The following is a 19,857-nucleotide window of genomic DNA, read 5'->3' as shown; positions in this document are numbered from 1 at the left end:
ATTCTATCAAACTTTGGTAAAGAATTTTGAGCTGTCTGGTTTCCAATATGTCTGCTATTCTCCTGAATCTATATAGAATAAGTCGTAGTTTTTTTACTAGATAATCTTTATGTAAGTTTCATTTGAAGTGCTTATCAATTATTATACCAAGATACCCAGTTTTGTCTGTTGACTTAATGGTGAAGTTATTACCGATACAAACTTGATTGAAGTGCGGTGAATAAGTTTTATTGCTGCTGAAAAGTAGATAAATGGTTTTTCCGAAATTAATTGACAGCATTCTATAATTCAGTCATTTTATTATCTTCGGAAAGTTATTTTCGATTTTATGTTTCAAATCCTGCCAAGTGTCACTTTCATAGAACAGGTCAGTGTCGTCCGCAAAACATATTATTTCAAATTCAGCTCCTGTGATGAATAGATTGTTCAGGTAAAAAGTACCTTGTGGTACTCATTGGTAATCATTTGTTCCTGGCTAATATGATTTTGAATTCGCACTTCTTGTTTTCTCCCAGTTAAATATGATTTCATAAGATTGTATACTGTACCTTTCATACCCATATCCTCTAAGGTTTGCAATAGAATGGAGTGATCAACAGTATCGAAGGCTTTTGACAAATCTACGGATACTTCGATGGAAGGTTTTTTCAAGTCTATAGCCTTGTATATTCGAACTGTTTGTTTTTTTATAGGATCCTGAGTTGATTTTCCTTCTATGAATCCCAACAGTGAACCAGACAAAATGACGCTATCATACACCAAAATCTTTCTTATTCAACTCTGATGGAAATGTGTTCAAATACATTGATATATAAATTCGAAAATGAGAAAAAAAGTGCTGAAATTACCGAAACCGTCTTTAGGAAGATAAATTATGCTTGTTGATGAAAACTACAAACACATAATGGGAGATGAAAATACAGACCCTCGACAAAATGTTGGAAGCCTTTGAAGAATACCAATGTAGGTCTCCAATAATTGTGGAGAACATCGAAGGAATTGAATTTCAGCCAAGAAAAACGAAACAGTAAATCGATCCCAATCGAAATTATCTGCTGGAGAATATAAATAAAATATAATTTAACCTTACGAAAACCAAGTATCAATATTCCGTAAGAAGGTAATTGATTTCGCTATTGAACCGGAAATTTCCAGATACCTCAACAAATTTTGAAATGTCAATGAAAAATTGCTCACATTATGGAGCAACACCCTCGAATACACCCTGATGTCGCCCAGAAAAGAGCCATCCACCTGACTGAAGATCTTAACATCACAGGCAACCTCAACAGTAAGATTCATTCACGGAAAGTGATGAGTTTATTTTGAATTCAATTGCTTTCTTTCTTCTTTGGAAGTATCCTACAATTTTGTAGGATAGGGACTTTGAATAGGAATTTGAAGAATAAACCCTCTGGCCTCTGAAACCATCTTTCCTATTCAGTAAAACGCCACTTTTGCACAGGTATCACTTTCAGGGCAACATTTTGTTCTGTTATCACAATTGCAGCCGAATACTGCTACTATTACCTCTATTATATCACGAGTAGAAGCTGCAGGAAAATAGAAAACCAGTTCTTCATTCTAGACTCACAGATAACGCCCTCATAGTATGTTACTGGTGTGAACTATACAAATTAACACAAAATATTTGATAGTTTTACGCCTCTTCAAAGAAGTTGTGAAATAATGTCAAATTTAGTTTATTGTAATGGTTATATGAAGAAATATAGCCATATACTATTTTATTTGTAGAGTTTTGTAAAGATTCAAAATATATTAACTGAACTAAACAATTTTTCACTCAAGTTCCAGCTTTTGAAAGTATTCTTTATCGATTTTCTGCACAAACTCGATCAATTCTGGATATTTCTCAACTATGAGTCTCAGTATATTATTCGGTAGGTCTACTGTTAGAATGGCAAAAAGATGTCCAAAAACTAAAGCATCTAGTTGCGTAGGCTTACTTCCGAAAAAATATGGTCCTTGATCGAATCGAACATTGAGAGCTTCACAACAATTTTCAACATCTAAACAGACATCATCTATGTTCTTTTGGTACCATTCCATTGCTTTGAGTTTCTTCTTCACCATGCTTTTTTTCAACCTAGAAATATTCACAACAGATTTTTTTCAAGCAGGCAAAAATATTCACTACATTGGTTTATTAAAATGAAACCTAAACTAGAGCGGTATAATTTTAAAATACTTCGTTTCAGTTGCTGACTTGTCAGAAAAATATCTGACAAATCAGAAAAGAATTCGAGGATGTTTTGGAACAATTCCAAAAGTTGAGGAAATTGATAGTGTCACTATTTTCATTCGGCTTTGAAGTGGTAAGATAGAGGTCAGTCGCGAACACCATCGACTTTCTGCGAAACAGTTATCCCAGTGCCGAAATTTCCATATTCGTTGACTTAAATGTCCACAATATCGAATGGCTCAAATTTTCAAATATCAACGACGAACAAGATTTCGAAACTGAGCCTTTTGCAATAAGCAGTGGCCTTACTTAGATTATAAATGAGCCAACCAGGATTCCTGACCGTGATGGAGAATATGCTATTCTTCTGGATCTATACCTAACAACCAATCTAGAAATTTAGACAGTCACCGTAAGGTTTCCATTGGGATCTTCTGACTACGAACTCATTTCAGTGTTGATTGAATCACCGATGAATGTTGGGAACAATCTAAGACGCACATCACAGATCAGATGAATGAAGGATCTTCAGGACCATTTGCCATGGCTAGATGTTTGTTTCAGCTCTAATATCCATCAACGTGTGCTTCTGAAGTCACGGAAGTTATTCTATCATCCATATATGCATATATTCTTCTTTCAATGAAATTACCTTCTAAGGCAAACCTTGGTTCAACAAAAACTGCGAGCAAGCTGTCGCCTCCAAAAAACTCGCCTACCGGCAGTGGCGCAAAAATCCCAGTGCCGAAAGCCGAACTAGGTTTGTTGTTGCTTGCAACAGCTGCGAACTTAAGATAAATGAAAACAAAGAACTTCATAATCAGAGAATTATAAATAAACTGCTTCCCAATCCCAATGGGTCTAGATCCTTCTAGCCGGTAGCTTAGGCTGTCAATCAGAAATTTACAAAATCCACGATTCCACCACTAATACAAGCGGATGGTTCAGATGCAACAAGGCGTCTGGCCATGATGAAGTATCCGTCATCGTACCCACAAAGTGCGAAAAAGAACTCGCACCAGTACTTTGCAGACTTGTCAATCTGTATTACAAAAAGGGTTTTTTTCTTCTTGTTGAAAGATTGCTCGAGTTCAGCCTATTCCCAAAAAGGACAAAAAAAATCTTCCAAATAATCATAGACCAGTCGCTTTGCTATCAGTGAATTCAAAAATCAAGGAAAAACTCGTAAATGGCCATAACCTCAAATATTTAGAAAGCTTTCGTGGTCGGAGAGAGTCAAAAAGTGAGTTTTTTTTTAAAATAAAGTCAATTTTGAATACATATTGGAGCGAAAGATATTTTGAGTGGATTGGTGGCACCCTAATAGACAAATTTTGTGTTTTTATAAAAAAGAAAGTGAATGAGAAAACTTGAGGTGGTAGCATTGCCTAGAGCAAAACAGCTGTACCCTCGGATGGAGCGTCTGCTTACTATGGACAGGAGAAGTCTGATCAATTGCGCTCTACTGAGAAGCAACAGCCATATAAATTGAAGAAGAAGAAGAAGAAGCTAACTTCAGCAAATCGTAAAAATTTACTCTCATCATTTTCATCTGAAGCGCCAAATGAAGTATACATTCAAAAATTGTGAAAACTCTTTACAAAGATGTGTAGGTGATCAGGGTAATTGTCTTCATCTACAAACAGCGAGAAAGCTCTTCCAAAAAAGAAATGAGGGTAAATTCCATATGAAGGAAAAAACAATCAAGATCGGAAAAAGTAGCGGATATGGCAACCTCAAGGATTTTCGTGAAAATTTGACAGACGATTTTTCTGCGGAAATGCTTGGAAGATAGTTTTTTTCAAATGCTCAACGGTGGTCGGTAGAAATACACAAACACAAGCAATTATTTGCTCACAAAAATTATTTGCTCACAAATATACAAAAAATAATAAAAATTATTGCTCATTTGAATGATTTGAATTAAATCAAACTATATATTTCATAAAGATTTGTAGATCATGCATAGAAGTTACTTTCAGATACAAATTGAAAGACAAATCCGTACTGAGAACTCATCTCTCCAGAAAATATACCCCTCTCGATTTAAATGAGTCCTATCATTCCAAAATACGGCTGACCAACGATAATCGCGCTGTACCCTGTATACTCATGGAGTTAGTGTGTCATAAACCTCCCACACAATAATCTAACAGATCAAAAAATATTCTCATTGCCTATAATTCATCTCTATTCTAGCAACGTCCACTTACCTATTCTGAATATGATTCAATGGCCAAGAATACATGATTCCATTTCTCACACTAGTTACTGCGTTATAATTTTTCTCATCAAACCAGCATACATAGAGTTCCGCTAATTCGATAACGTTGGTTATCAGTGACATATAAGCTCTCATATTTGCCTTTTGGTCCATATCCAAATGATCTGTGAGTGAAATCCCCCTTCCGTTGACGAAGGAAACAATGTTTTCAAGTTCGGCTATCACATATCTGCCAGATTTGATAAAAGGTAGCTTGAGAGATGGTGACATAGCCTCTGCATTGGATCTTTGCTCTATGTCGTAGTCCAAATCGCACATCCTCAGGAAAGCCTCCACTGCGAGGCAGTTTGCTAATTCAGGCAGTATCATCTGTCTATCTTTGTGCGACTGAAATAGAACAGTGTCTATTTGCCACGCATCTTGGGAAACTCCAGAGAAAGATGGGGTTTTATCCACAGTTTCGTTGGTTATAGAAAAATCCAGGACCATCTCACCAACACCTTTGAGCCCAATAGAGGCTCTGGTTTCTATTTCGACGTCCATGGAGGAGTTCTCTTCGGAATGGGTCGTCTCATTTTTTCTGGTGATTACCATATTCAAATTGCAATACTTTAGATTTTGAGAAAAAGCTTATTTTCGTTTTAATGTCTGACATTCACGACATGAGTCAGATTTGACATGACAGTACACACAAAGTGACAGTGTTCCAACTTGATTAATCTTGGGGAGAGTTCCTATACATCGGAACCACCAAAAGACTCATGACAGTAAGGCTGAAGGAGCAAGAAATAAATTGCAGATTGGGTCGAACGGACAAGTCGGCTGTGTCGGAACATGCACTCAGTGGAGGAAATCACCGGATTCTTTTTGAAAACACAAAATTCATTGCTCCCAACCAGGGATATCGTAGCCGACTGTTATGGGAGGCAATAGAGATCCACAATCACGCTGATAATCCGAATAGAAAAGAAGAAGTTGTGATCCTTAACCGAATAAGGAATCCCATCCTAAGGAGTTCAAGAATAGCAGACAGCATGACGGAAGATAGAAAACGGTCGACGAATGTTATTGACAATTTACATTATCCAGGTACAGTATCAGCACACCAAACTACCGAAGTCAACATAAATACGCCTTACGCAGCCGTAATATCCAGTCATCGGAGAATACTTAGGATGTATAAACCTCTGAAGAAGGTAATCACTCACGCCAGCGAAACGTCAGGAAGGAGTTCCAAAAATTGACGGCCTTCCAACCCGAAAAATTGTGATGCTGATGAGTATAATAATTTGGACTACCAATAAAAGCAGAGCTGCCCAGGAAGCAATCAACCATGAAAGAGCGAAAATAATGAAAAAGTCAAAGAAATATCAATATTGTAAGAGATATATTAAATGTGATTCTTAAGGTCCCACAACGAATCACTTTTTATTCTTCACTTCATAGAATCCCAAATTCTAGACGCAGTCTGTGAAAAAGGTAATATCATTATCCATGAAAAATCATCCCAATGAACGAAATTGAGACTGAAGTTTGGGAAATTAGTCTAGCCAAGTTTTTTGATGAGTTTGTAAATCTATCAGATACTGAATTTACAGAAGTCTTGATTCGGCAAATTTGGCAAGTATGAAAGTTTCATTAGTTCCGACTTCCATTGTCTAATATGATTCCATTATGATTAGAAATCTATGAAAGAACGAATAAAATTGGAATGAATAGCCAAAATATCAATTATATTATTCAACAAAACCTGATATACAAATACAATAAAACGAATGGAATAATCAAGATACAGAAGTTACTTCACGGCGCGGCGTTCCGATTGTTAGTATCCAGAATCGTGTTTGGTTGATGACTGGGTTAATTCGTGACAGCCATCTTGATTTCGGACAGGTTGGAGCCTGCACCCTTACCCTTTTGACTGATACTTGTCAGAGGGTCACATGGGTCGTGACTGATGGAGGTGATGATGGGATGGCAGCATGAGTGTCCTCAGACATCAGTGCCGCCCTTCGCGGTGTGCCCCTACTTGGCTGGGGTGGGATGGGTGAAAAAATTGTTCATCTTTTAACAGGGGACATAAGGGCCCCATTCGACAGAGTGTCGGGGCCTTCTATATCGGGAGGGGTCGTCTACAGTATAATCCATAGCTTCCCTAACTAATGGGTTTTCATGAGTTTCTGCGCGATCAAAAACTCGCTGATTCCTCGACTGAATGGACTGCCGAATGGAAGATACCAGCAAATCTCTGCATATGGCTTCATTCCGCACGAACCAAGGAGCATTCACAATTATCCTTATTAACTTATTTTGCAATCTCTCCAGAGTGTAGCCGCTTGTCCCCTGACGCCTGAAGCATACATGATGGCAGGCTTGAACAGCGTTTTGTAGATGGTAATTTTGTTTTTGAGACTCATTTTGAATTTCGTGTTGATCAGAGGGTACAGACTGACTATCCGACCCTCAATCTTCGTTTTAACGCACATGATGTGCGGGTTCCAAGTGAGCCTACGGTCTATTAGAAGACCGGGGTACTTTACCCGCGCTTGCCAGTCAATCTCCCTTCCCGAGATTCTCACTTTTCTGGCCGTAGAAGATTTTAATTTTCCCATGGTTATCGCCTGAGTCTTGTACGGGTTCACTCGGATCTTCCAATCGAGGTACCAGCACTCGAGGTCGTCCAATGCACGTTGCATGTAGACGACGCCGAGCTCTCGACCCATGGAAGATGAGTGGAGAACCGTGTCATCGGCGTATAGGGATATGTTCACACGCTCAGTCCTCGGCAGATCACTGGTGTGAAGTGAGTACAGCGTCGGAGAGAGCACGGCCCCCTGTGGCACTCCAGCGAGGATATCTCTGTTGTCAGACAGGGAGCCCTCTACTCTAACCTAAAATGTTCTGTCTTTCAGAAAAGGCCCATTCCACCGAATCAGGCCCCGAGGCAGGTCGAACGCGATTGATTTGTGCAGAAGACCTCCGTGTCATACACGGTCGAAGACCTTCGAGATGTCTAATAGTACAATGTGCACTTTTTTATTAGTGTTCAACTCGTGGATGATGTTTTTGACCAGCCTTAGAGCCACTGGGTTATTTCTCCGAAGGATGACTATTTAAAGGTCATTCGGGCGTTTTCACATATCACATCTTTCTCCCTCCGATTCGCCGGTTTAGCGGGAGTTGACCGATTTCCGCTTGATTACAGGTTTCCACATGTTGCGTATCTCTACATTAGCTCCGATAAATGCGTCATTGGACAACATATATGCAGCTTCTTTGAACTTCCTTTTGAACCAGTGTTCCTTCTTGTGGATGATATCGGCTAGGGATCACTTGACAAAATGCTTCGAATTAAGCTACTCAAAACTTGTCCAAAACTTGTCAAACTCTAGACTCTTATCGACATTTTTAATAACTGGAAGAAATATGTTGGTCAAACCAAACGGACTATATCACCTCGCTACAAGGAACATGTTTCGCATGGACTGGAAGAATCTAGTTTGACTCAACATGCCATAGAGAACGACCATAGAATAAGTGAGAAATGTTTAAAATTGTTGACCGGTACATGACAACAGGTTCCTGGATGCCTTCGAAAACTTGGAAATCGAAAAGTGCGTGTCTATTTGCCACGCATCTTGGGAAACTCCAGAGAAAGATGGGGTTTTCTGCACAGTTTCGTTGGTTATAGAAAAATCCAGGACCATCTCACCAACACCTTTGAGCCCAATAGAGGCTCTGGTTTCTATTTCGACGTCCATGGAGGAGTTCTCTTCGGAATTGGCCGTCTCATTTTTTCTGGTGATTACCATATTCAAACTGCAATACTTCAGATTTTGAGAAAAAGCTTATTTTCGTTTTATTGTCTGACATTCACGACATGAGTCAGATTTGAGATGACAGTACAGACAAAGTGACAGTGTTCCAACTTGATTAATCTTGGGGAGAGTACCTATACATCGGAACCACCAAAAGACTCATGAAAGTAAGGCTTAAGGAGCAAGAAATAAACTGCAGACTGGGCCGAACGGACAAGTCGGCTGTGTCGGAACATTCACTCAGTGGAGGAAATCACCGGATTCGACATTTATCGACATTTTTAATAACTGAAAGAAATATGTTGGTCGAACCAAACGGACTATATCACCTCGCTACAAGGAACATGTTTCGCATGGACTGGAAGAATCTAGTTTGGCTCAACATGCCATAGAGAACGACCATAGAATAAGTGAGAAATGTTTAAAATTGTTGACCGGTACATGACAACAGGTTCCTGGATGCCTTCGAAAACTTGGAAATCGAATAGTGCGGAATGAGTTCTATGAATAGCGACAAAGGTTCTCTTTCGAACAGTCCACTGTTTGGTGTTATGGGTAAAAATTATGAATAAAATACCGGTAAATATTAAAGATGATCACTAACATAGAGGAAATACGTAACAAATTAGACAAGAAACCAGCAAATCAGAAATAGTGGGTGGAACACTGGTTTAATAGGAAGTTCATAGAAGTTGATCTAACAACGTCTACCAAAGAAAAGTTAAAAAAATCTTTGATTCAATAGAGGTTATGATGAGTTAAGTTGACAAACATAAGGCATTTGTCATGAATCCACAACCACCCAAACTCTACCCATTCATCAAATTACATAACACCTGTGATCTCATTTATAACTGCTCCACCTGTGAAAGTTTCGTAAATGCTCATGAGATTGATTAAATCCAATTCAATCCATACCACGATTAACTCTAAATAATACGTACTAATTAGTGGTTAACATTAAAACCACAACTTTTCTTTTGATGTTCAAAATGTATTTCCTAGTATTCAGCCAAGAGAAATGAGCGCCTTTCAGACAGAAACCATGTCCATCCAATAATTGAACAGAACTTTTAAATTTGCTAATGATTCGCCTATCTCAAAATTATTTTCAATTCAATGACAATATTTACTCTTTTATAAGGTATTCAACGAAAAGAAAACAAATAGTCAGAATAGATGAATATAGCAGCTTTCCTGATACGGTGACTCATGGTGTGCCATGGGGTTCAGTCCTTGGACCGCTGCTCTTCAACATATATTCAGATAGTTTCCCACTGATGAAGATCAAAAGTAGAATAATTGACACCGTAGATGATACCGTAATACTAAATTAGGCTAACTCCTGGAATGCATTGAAAAATATTGTTGAAGATGATTTCATCTACATAAAAAACTGGTTTAGATTCAATAAACTGCCGCTGATTGGCAGAAAAACTGAAAATCTACCTGTTATATCATATACTGATAATCGTTCGAATTTGGTTTCTTTAAGACTCGATAATTAAAGTTCTACCAAGGGTCGATATGAATTACCTTGGAATTACTATAGACAGGCATTCGAACTTGTACTTGCATATCAAAAATGTTACAGGAAAGTTCCTTGGCCTACTTTCAAGTTTCAAAGATTTGAGAAAATACCTTCCTATAATATATGTGAAGATGCTGTACTTCGCTCTCGTACAATCTCATCTCTCTTATGGGGTAATAGGTTGGGAAAGGGTATATTATTGTTTCTTGAGAAAATTTCAATGTGGTACAAATATGATAACGGAGAATATAATAAAAATAAAATATCCTAGTGACAGTTTACTTCAAGAGTCAGAGGTTTTTGATATTCGTCAACTATATTGCCTGAAGATCATGGTTAATGTACATAAAGATGACATAACGAGAGAAAAAAAAGAAAACAATTATCTTATGACTAGAAGCGAAAAACGATAGGTCAGAGGGATTGCACATATTTAGTCCCGAGATTATATGATTTTGTACCAGACTCATTGAAGAGTATAGGAAGTCTGAAACATCCAAATACAAACTGAATCATGGATTGTCAGTACTCATAAAAGCTTTTTCACGTTAACCCAATAAATATAGTTAAACAAACTCCAAATATGGCAACACATATTTCACACCACATGGAACTAAATAAACTCTAGTGGAGGCAACACAAATACAAATAAACTCACTCTTCCATCTTGGCAGCTGACCAAATTTCAACCTTTTATGTTATTGAGAAATATATGAAACCAAATTCAATGCATCATTTTATATAATTAATTGAATACAATTTTTACCGTAGTCAGGTCCAAGCAACCCATGTTGCTTCTGTGACTGAACTGTTTATTCACTTGTTTTTCCATGTACCTATATAATTGATTCATCTCTGTATTTCACGATTATTAAACATTATTGATATTACCTTTATTATTTTCAACCATACATATATTGTATCACTTTATGCAGGTAATGAAGAATTTGAAAGACTGCTTTCAGCTCAAGAAGGAGAAATGATCCTCCTTCATAAATGGAAAGAGCTGGTTGAAGGATTACTTCCACCTGCAGGAACCAGAGGAAGAAGATTCTGCTTCGCGGGGTCCAAAAATAAACAGGATATCGCTCATACGCAGTATACATTCCGACAACTTGATTACGTGGGGCTACTATTGAATAAAATGCTGAATGTTCGTCAAAATATTTTACAGGTAGGAGGTTCAAATTATAATAACGGTAACAACAATAATATGGTCTCTTGTAAGGAGATAACAAGTTGTTATATAATTTATATAAATGAACTCCTCTTTGCTTGATGATTACGCGGCTAAATATAGCCCTAAATTTTACCTAGTGATGTCCATAGACAATTTTCAACATTCAATGGCCTTTCTGAGTGTAATATTTTGATAATTACGATTTTATGATAATGAATAACAATGTTATGTGTTCGATCAATATTCACCAACTACCTTTATTACTGTGCTTATTGTAAATAATCTTATATGAATTTTTATAGGCTCGGAAAATAAGGTCCTGAGTTGAACTATTCAATAGCGTTATGAGTATTAGCATTTTGAAAGTAACAAATGTAACAGTTGAAGTTCTTGATGATTTTCAATGTTGAGTCACTCTAGATCTTTCAATATTCCAGAAATGTGATCATACTGACGTAATCCGTAGATGAAACGCAAGCAAAAAGTTTGATCTTTCTGGATTTTTTATTTATAGTTACCATCAAGACAAGGACCACATAAAATATCACAATAGATAAACTGTGGAAGAATAAGCGGTTTACAAAGAGTTTTTCGCAGTGCTGTAAAGAGTTTGAAGTGAGATGAAAGTTTTTTCGGTAAATCTTTGATAGCAACTGCCAGATATTTATGTTTTTGGTTTAGTTTGTTATTTTGCGTAGTATTTTCGACTTCGTCATTTATTTTAAGATTATTAGAGTTGTTTTTTTCAAATATCATTTCATCAAAATTAATATTGAGCAAATTCTGACATCTCTGAGGTTTTCTTCAGGATTTCTGATAAATAACTGAGTATCATCGACACAGGCCTGAACATTACAACTGGTTACGGATTTGAGGATATCTGTGGTATGAACAATGAAAAACAGGGAACCGAAAACACTCCCTTGAGGCACCCCAGGTTTAATTTTGATTTAATCAGAGTTTCTTCCGTTTGGAATACTTTGTTTTCCATTCTTCGAATACGTGCAAGTGAACTAACTATCAGTAGAACCTGAATATTTTAATTTGGAGAATCTAAAGGTGTTAACACACTAATATTTTTTCATTCAGATAAGCAATTACTATATAGCCTTTACCGTGTCTTCAGAATCCGTATACCGAATATAAAACCATATATTTGATTCCCGGGGGAAAAGTTGACCTGTAGTTTGTAGCATATCGAGCTTATTTTAGATTTTGATAAGGAAAAGAAATTTTCAAAATAATTTTACAATTGAAGTTTTATATGTGAGTGCATTTGGTTTTATAAAATTATCGACAAATATTCAAAGTGTTGGTGAATCGAGCACTTCATTAATTTAAACAAGAATAATAGATTATTTTTAATATTGAAACTTTAGGTTAACACTGCTGAGAATATAGAAAGAGATTTTTTTAATGACAGTTTGTTCAGCAGACTTGGTCGTTATGATGCAAAGTTTATTTCTGAGCATGAGAAACTTCATGAAAGTCAGTGAAATATTTGAAAGGACTAATAGAAGCTTACTTTGGCAATGAGGTTCATGAGGCAATACTAGTACCCAAAAAGTCCGGCTCAGGTTAGGCAGTTTCATATACTGCTTCCATGGAAAAATTATTTCAAACTCTAAACTTTCCAGAGCTTGTATCGAGATATTAATGAGAAAAACTATGCAAAAGATTCTCTTGAGAAAAAAAATTCAATAAACATTCATTGGATATATTGGAAATCTGCTTTTCTGTTATTCATGTTAAAATTATCGAACTATGATTGTGTCTGTTAGGAATCACGCGTTAAAAGGTAACACCTCGTTAGTCCTTAGCTCGTACATGTTTCAAATTTTGAGAGTTGTCCAGAGGGGTGAAAGTTGGTTAACGAAAAAACAGATTTTTAACAGATATTTTGATTGTGCTTTTTAAGAAAAACCACACATGAAATAAAACATGAGGCGAATAGAAAAGAAAATGGTTTTCTGTTTTGATACACCAAGTATTAGAAAACAAAATGTTTTTTCAAATTTATTTATCGAAAACGATGAAACCATAATTTCTTGATGTATTCATAACAGAACAGATTATTCATCTGTCTGATTTTCTTGATAAATCAGCTGTTTGGCATGGGTCTATACTGCTCAGTATACCCCGATAAAATTTCAAATTTTTTGCATATTGCATTATCCTGAAGGAATTTTTATATTGGGAGCAATACCACTTTTTGAAAAAAAAACTCTAATGAGACACGCTTGATACCTAGAATTTTAGTTAATAATTTCAAAAATACCAATGCATTGATATATATATATATATATATATATATATATATATATATATATATATATATATATATATATATATATATAAATTTAATACGAAACCTATACTGTACGTCTTCTTTATAGACGTTCCATGAATCGAATAGAAAATGTTGACATTGTCAACCATCTTTAAACAAAATGTATCCTTCTATAGAGTGATTTGGCACGTGTGCAATTCAATAGCATATACAGTGATTCGTGACATTCTTTGGTGTGAGCTGACGATGACTTCATGAAGAAACACTTGAAAGAAAAATTGAGAGAGGAGGTAGCCAGATCCCCTGATTTGACTCTTCTGGATTTTTTGTCTAAAGCGATAGTTACAATCAAAAATCCACTAGACGAAAATAGTGACTTTTATATCAATTGTATGCATTGGGTTCGAACATTTAATAGTTTAGTTTCATTATTTTCTAACATTGCTCTTTTATCGGTCAGTCGGTAGCCAAGCGGTTCGGCGTGGGTGCTTTGTTCACTCACTCGAATTGACTGCCGTGTTGGTCGGTGGTTCAAGCCCTAGTCTGAACGATCGATCTTCACTTGCTACCGTCCAACCCGTGTTAGGAATCACACGTTAAAAGGTAAGACCTCGTTAATCCTTAGCTCGCACAAGTTTCGACTTCTGAGGGTTGTTGTTCGTAGGGGTGCGACAGCTGGTTAACGGAAAAACAGATTTTAAACAGATTTTTAAACAGATTTTTATGTAATGTCAATAATGTTACAGGGTTGGATTACATAATTGAAAATCTTTGCGAATAAGGTGTCGCCGCACTTCTATTCCCATTTGAACATTTTCATTTTTATGGTGATGGGGTGACTGACAAGGGTGACAATTTTTTTTCAGCTTATGAATAATAAATTGATCATTCAGGAAGGATCTGAAATGCACTGTTGCATCCATGACTGACAGATATGTTGATTGATCATTTCACTTAAACAAACCATAAATTCTTTGTATTTAACATATTTGTGCAACTTCTGGGAACCGAGAGAAATCGAGTTATAATACATGTTAAGGTGATATTTCCAAGGTGCTCTTGCCTTGATTGTCCTCCTAAGTTAGCTAATGATGATTTGAGTGGAATAGAAACAGTGATAGTTGGGTGAAACTCATAATAGCACTTTGCACTCCACAATAATGTGGTTCTGCGGGGCTCTTTATAGTTCAGAATGTCAAACCAAAAGTTGAAGATATTCAACTCATCAATCAAACACACTAATTGAAAATAGTTCAAATACTACGGTTCATCTCTATATAAATATAAAAGAATTTGAACTTTTTGAAAATAAATTGGGTAGATATAAGTGGATGCTAAAACTATACTGCCATCGTTGGAGATTTTATCGGGATATGCCTCTGAAATATAGTACTACTATACTACTAGACGAATAAATGTACTACTACTACTCAGATATCGTAAAGTACCGGAAACTCAAAAACTATGTATCCCATAAAATAACTGTAATAGAGTTAGACATAATTTTGATTGAGATGAGAATGAGAGTTTTTCCAAAATTCGTCTGCTGAATTCCTTCGAAGTTAAAGTATTGTACAACAATTGAATGTTCTCAGGTTGACCAGACCACTTGGGACGATACATTCCAGCCCAATCACTACCAACATGACCATCCCCTCGAAGATATTATATTCATTCTTGTTACCATCATGGATCAAGCAAGAGACCAGTACCTATCGTCTCAAACAAATCCAGCTATATTGAAAAACCGTTTGAAAATCAAAAGTAACTATAACACGTATACCTCCAAGCTTGTGGATCTCATGAGAAAGGACGAGGATCTCTCAACCTTCAACTGCGACGACGACTTGGTCCTGGTGAAAACCATCCTCAAGTGGTTGTACCGAGGTATGGACGCGAGCAAAAAGTGTCTTGGTCCAATTCTGAGGCCGTACCTGAATAATCTATTCTCCACATCTCACGCAGTTTCTTGGCACATGGATTCCATCAAAGAGAGAATGAGTACAGATGAAATGTCAGCACTGGGATCATTTGCTGACATGGTCAACTCTGGGAAAATTACACCAGCGCAGGGACTTATTGACTCCGTCAACAAAAACTGGACTTGGGCTAAGAATATGTTGTCTATGGTAGAAAAAAACACATTGAGAGTTGTTTTTGTGTCTGGAAGAGGACAAGTATATAGACACATTCTTTCTCTCCCTTCTTACCAGAAAAAAGATATCCAGACTGGGAGTAAGACTATGGAATCACCAAATGAAATGATGCCTATATCGAGACAACGGACCTTGCCTAACCGAAGTTACTTCAATTCCATTTTGAATGAAAGTAAGTTTGTTATTTTCAGAAATATTTTCTATGACTATAAATTTTCAGATTTTTTGGAATCTGAATCTAAAAATGCCAAGAACCAAGTTGACTGTGGGGCGCAGCATATCAAATAGCGAACTGAAATATTATTTCATACTCTCAATCGATATAGAATAAATCTTTTGAAAACACTCCTCTCACACCAGAACAAAAATACTGTCTTTCGACCGCGTTTCGCTAACCAAGTTAGCATCAACAGGGCATGACTGAACATTCCGTCAGAGGAACCAATTTTATTCATCATGTTTTAAAATTTTTCAGATTTTTCGAAGTGAGGTGCTTAAACAGTGTGACCCACTTGAAAGCGGGACACCTTCCTGAAATTTGCATATTTTCTCCGATTTCGAAGAACTTCTTTTTGAATTAAAGACTTCAAAAAACTGTACTTTGGAACTAAATATAATTTTTTCCCCGAAAACCAAGGCCTGCTACGAATATTTTTATAGCTTGAAATACAAGAAATCGTAATAGCGATTTTTTTAGAAAAATTTAAAATTTACATTAGACTGGGCACACTCTCAAATGGTGGTATACCTACCAAATTTCATCAGAAAATAAACAACATTCACATTGTATTCTGATAGAATGTGCACACTTCCAATTGGTTTTTAAATCTTGGTGAGTTGGCCGTGAAACACAGTGCAGATATGCAAAATGTGCTCTTTTCAATTGGCACTGGAAACAAAAAACTACTGTTGATTATTATTGCTGTATTGAAACAGTAAGGTCAGATTATGCCCGATTAGTAGTTGAACTATTTTGTGAAGCGGTAGTAATTTGTGATTTATCATTGAAGAACTAAGTTTGTGAGATAAAATTGAACTTGTGCGCCTTGTTGGAGATAATGCTCTGTCGGCAAGAGAAGATGCCAGAGAATTTCATCACAGACATCCTGATAAATTTCCAGTGAGCAACAGTATGGTGAACTGTATGAATTCTGTTTTTAATGAAACAGGTTGTGTATCAAGGCATATGTTCAAAAACAGAACAATCCACATCGTGAGAATAGAAATGGTGTGCGAGCGAATATTGCAATATTTTCGTAATAATCCTCAATCAAGCTAGTTTGAATTCAAATATCCCTGGAGAAAAATCAGGATTACCTTGTAAAAAATGAAATTAAAGTATCCAACCCAAAAATTGTACACACTCTGGAACTGGGAGATAAAAAAAAAAGGTTGAAATTTTTATTTGTATGCACAAGGACAATATTCAAATGATATAAAGTTCTACAAAACAATTTTGTTCAGTGATGAAGCCCACGTTCACTACAAATGGAGTAGTCTCGTCCCAAAATCTAAGGTACTGGTCTGCAAATAATCCTATCTGGGTTATAGACGCAAAAAGGAAATATTCCGATAAAATAAATATGTGGTGTGGAATAATTCACGATGAGATTATCGGTCCTTTTTTCTTCGAAAGTAATCCAAATGGGATTATATTTATTGACTTTTAGAGAACTGGGTTTTGGGACGCAATACATGTCTTAACAGTGCATGATTGCCTGAATTTGAAGTTCCAATTAGATGGGTCTTCTGTACATAATGCAGTTTTTGAAAGAGAATGGCCGACTAATAATTATGGAAATCGATGAATCGATCGGAATAGTCCTTACATTGACTGGCCGTTAAAATAACCGGACCTAACACCGCTAGATTTTTTTGAAGTACTGTGAAGCAAAAGGTGTATAACTCCAGATCGCAGTTAGTAGAAGAACTACGCATCATCTTGTGCAGAAATTACAACAGAACAACTGAGAAAAGTTATATTGAATATTAGAAGAAAGTATGACAAGTACATTTCAATGATTAGCTACGATTTCATCTTAGAAATCGAAGAAAAGATGCAAATTTCAGGGAGGTATCCGCTGTATGTAACCTTAAAACGTCAAAAACCAGTTTTTCAATTTTTTATGTTTTTCTATACGAATGCAATATAATCCCACCAAAAACCCGAAATATGCCAATCAGACATATCCAACTTCAAAATATTTATAATTCAAGTCAATTCACCCTGACCGATTAGCTCACAAATACCTACAATGAAGAGAGACAGAGATTTTTCATATATTCATTCTAGATACTCATAATTATATAACTACCTACAATGAAGAGAGATAGAGATTTTTCATATATTCATTCTAGATACTCATAATTATATGCCTGAGTGAACAGAAAGGCAGCGTCCAAAAAGAATTTTGAAAATTGAAAGCTCGATTTGAGGTGATATTGAATAATTTTTGACCTTTACGAATTCTTTGCAGATTACGCACTGTGAAAACAGTCGTTTTCGAAGGGTCACGAGAAAAATTGAAGCATGTCAAATTATTTTTCTGATTGATTCGGCCGTTAAGGTAAGGTATATCAGAAAATTAAAGGAAGCTACGACTAAATTATTTTTCTTTGACAACTCCAATTGATCCATAACAAGCCTTCTTTCGAACACCAGAACTACAATACTCTTTTCCACCAACCACGTTGGTGTTTTCCGTAGATGGAGGACTTCAGTTCGACTTTCAACAACAGATCCGCGAATGTTAGGTTCACATTTGAAATTAAAAACAACCAGGAGTCACCATTCTTGGATATCTTATAACAAGAACCAGGGTCTAGAATTTGATGTCCACAGACAGAACTTGTAACAGTACTTTTAGACATATTTTGATTGTACTTATAGACATATTCCTGATAGCCCACGTAATTGTCCACATCACAAAATGGCAGGTCTGAACTTTCTTGTCCATTGAATTTTAACGTTCCTCTTGAGTAAAGAAAGTTACGATATTGAGAAACTGAGCTGTCATCAATATGGAGAGTCAAGAGCTGTGTGTGGCATGAAGATTTGCTGGCCAAACTTCGATGCTATGGCTTGTCGAATCATTTATGTATGTATATGGCTCCTCAGCTTCGTTAAAGAACGTTCCCTGCCTGATATCTCTGGAATACTTTCACCATCACCGCTGGTATTCCCCAGGGATCCATATTGACTCCAACGACTTATGTGAAGAAACCAAGAATCCAATATATTGCTTTGCTGACGACATCATACTTGTCTCGTCATTACATTTGAATTCAGGACATGGCCTGCAGATGAACGCCTTTACCGGAAGCAGGAGGTTCAATATCCTAATGAGGATCTACAAGTAATTTCAAAATCGGCTGAAAGTAACCAAGTACAATTCAATGCCACAAAAACCCAGGCACCGGTTTCCAAAAAAATTAATGTTTCCGAACTGTATATAATAATGACAGGTCAAACAATTCCTCTTTCTGCTTCGATAAGTTTATTGGGAATTAAAATGGACACCAATATGTCATGGCATAATCATGTCACTGGAATTGCAGAGGCTGCTTCCCAAAAGCTTGGAGCACTGTTTCAAACCAGAAAACTGTAAACACCTCAGCAACTTTTGATGCTTTATAAAACTCAGTATTGTTCTCATGTATGGAGCTCCGTCTTCAAACATACCTTGAAGCTGCTGGATTCCATCCAGAAAAGAGCCATCCGCCTGATTGGAGACGCGAACATCACTTGCAACCTTGACAGTCCGGAACATCGAGAAAGGTTAGAGATTCGTTTCTCTTCTATAGATACACGGGAAGTGTTCAAGTTACCTGGCACATTTGTCTCCACTAAGAGCGGTACATATCAGAAATACGCGACGAACTGTGGCTGCTCGTCGTTCCGAAGTTCAATTTGAACTTCACTGTTAGAAATTCTTCTTCTTTGGAGAACGGCATTTATATGGAATAAACTTCCTTAGAACGTTTTTCCAAATGGATTTGATCTTCAGCGTACCTGTACTTTCGTACAGGCATCGCTCTAATAGCGCCTCAAAGATTTTTTTGTAGTGCTTTATATTCTTTAAATATATAGTTTCACGAGCAAATTTTCCGCAAATTTCTACTCAAATTTAGTAATGTGTGTCGGAAAGTGAAAGTGTACCCAATTATCTATGAATAGACGCCTGAAGACGCGAAATTGATTGATAGAACGCGCGTCGGGATTAGTATTACAGTTCTGGTGTTTGGGGAAAGTGCTTGTTTTGGATTTATTCTACGCCAGAGGTTCCAGGTTTCCAGCTCTACCTTTTGTTGATTTCAATTGAAAAAACTCACAATGCTTCAGTAGCCTGAAGCTTTTTCAACTATAAATTGTTAAATAAGAGAATACCGTTTCTGCCTTCAGGAAGGATGAAATGTAATTTCATAGCGATATTTCAATTCATAAAATAATTGATT

At 36.5% G+C, this 19,857-nt stretch overlaps 3 protein-coding genes across 5 annotated transcripts in view; 1 reads left to right on the top strand and 2 right to left on the bottom strand.

Annotated features, from left to right (window-relative positions):
* The window catches only part of rdgBbeta (cytoplasmic phosphatidylinositol transfer protein 1), a 512,064-nt gene that overhangs the window by 140,808 nt on the left and 351,399 nt on the right, over nucleotides 1-19,857 (bottom strand). The gene's annotated exons all lie outside the window — the stretch shown is intronic.
* Nucleotides 1-19,857, top strand: part of LOC111514143 (uncharacterized) — a 61,853-nt gene that overhangs the window by 40,068 nt on the left and 1,928 nt on the right. For all 3 annotated transcript variants that reach the window (XM_074183403.1, XM_074183396.1, XM_074183408.1), the window contains 2 exons: nucleotides 10,712-10,950; nucleotides 14,842-15,574. In XM_074183403.1, the coding sequence (XP_074039504.1) occupies nucleotides 10,712-10,950; nucleotides 14,842-15,574 (972 nt within the window). The remainder of the gene's footprint in view (nucleotides 1-10,711; nucleotides 10,951-14,841; nucleotides 15,575-19,857) is intronic.
* On the bottom strand, nucleotides 1,688-5,126 carry LOC111514144 (metaxin-2). The gene is made up of 2 exons (XM_023170381.2): nucleotides 4,417-5,126; nucleotides 1,688-2,107 (listed from the first exon to the last, which is right to left on the bottom strand). The coding sequence occupies exons 1-2, from the start codon at nucleotides 5,019-5,021 to the stop codon at nucleotides 1,801-1,803; spliced, it is 912 nt and encodes a 303-aa protein (XP_023026149.2). The 5' UTR covers nucleotides 5,022-5,126; the 3' UTR covers nucleotides 1,688-1,800.

Source organism: Leptinotarsa decemlineata, unplaced genomic scaffold (assembly GCF_025532065.1).
Source record: "Leptinotarsa decemlineata unplaced genomic scaffold, Ldec_3_MD MMD2_P_RNA_scaffold_2, whole genome shotgun sequence".
In the NCBI taxonomy this organism is placed as follows: domain Eukaryota; kingdom Metazoa; phylum Arthropoda; class Insecta; order Coleoptera; family Chrysomelidae; genus Leptinotarsa; species Leptinotarsa decemlineata.
Note: the sequence above shows the minus strand (reverse complement) of the source record. Positions and strands in the feature narration are given on the sequence as shown.

Excerpts from the sequence above, each read along its gene's own strand:
- LOC111514144 (XM_023170381.2), bottom strand. The coding sequence starts at position 5,021 with ATGGTAATCACCAGAAAAAATGAGACGACCCATTCCGAAGAGAACTCC. Across the intron at positions 2,108-4,416 it reads TTGAATCATATTCAGAATAG|GTTGAAAAAAAGCATGGTGA; the intron begins GTAAGTGGACGT and ends GAATATTTCTAG.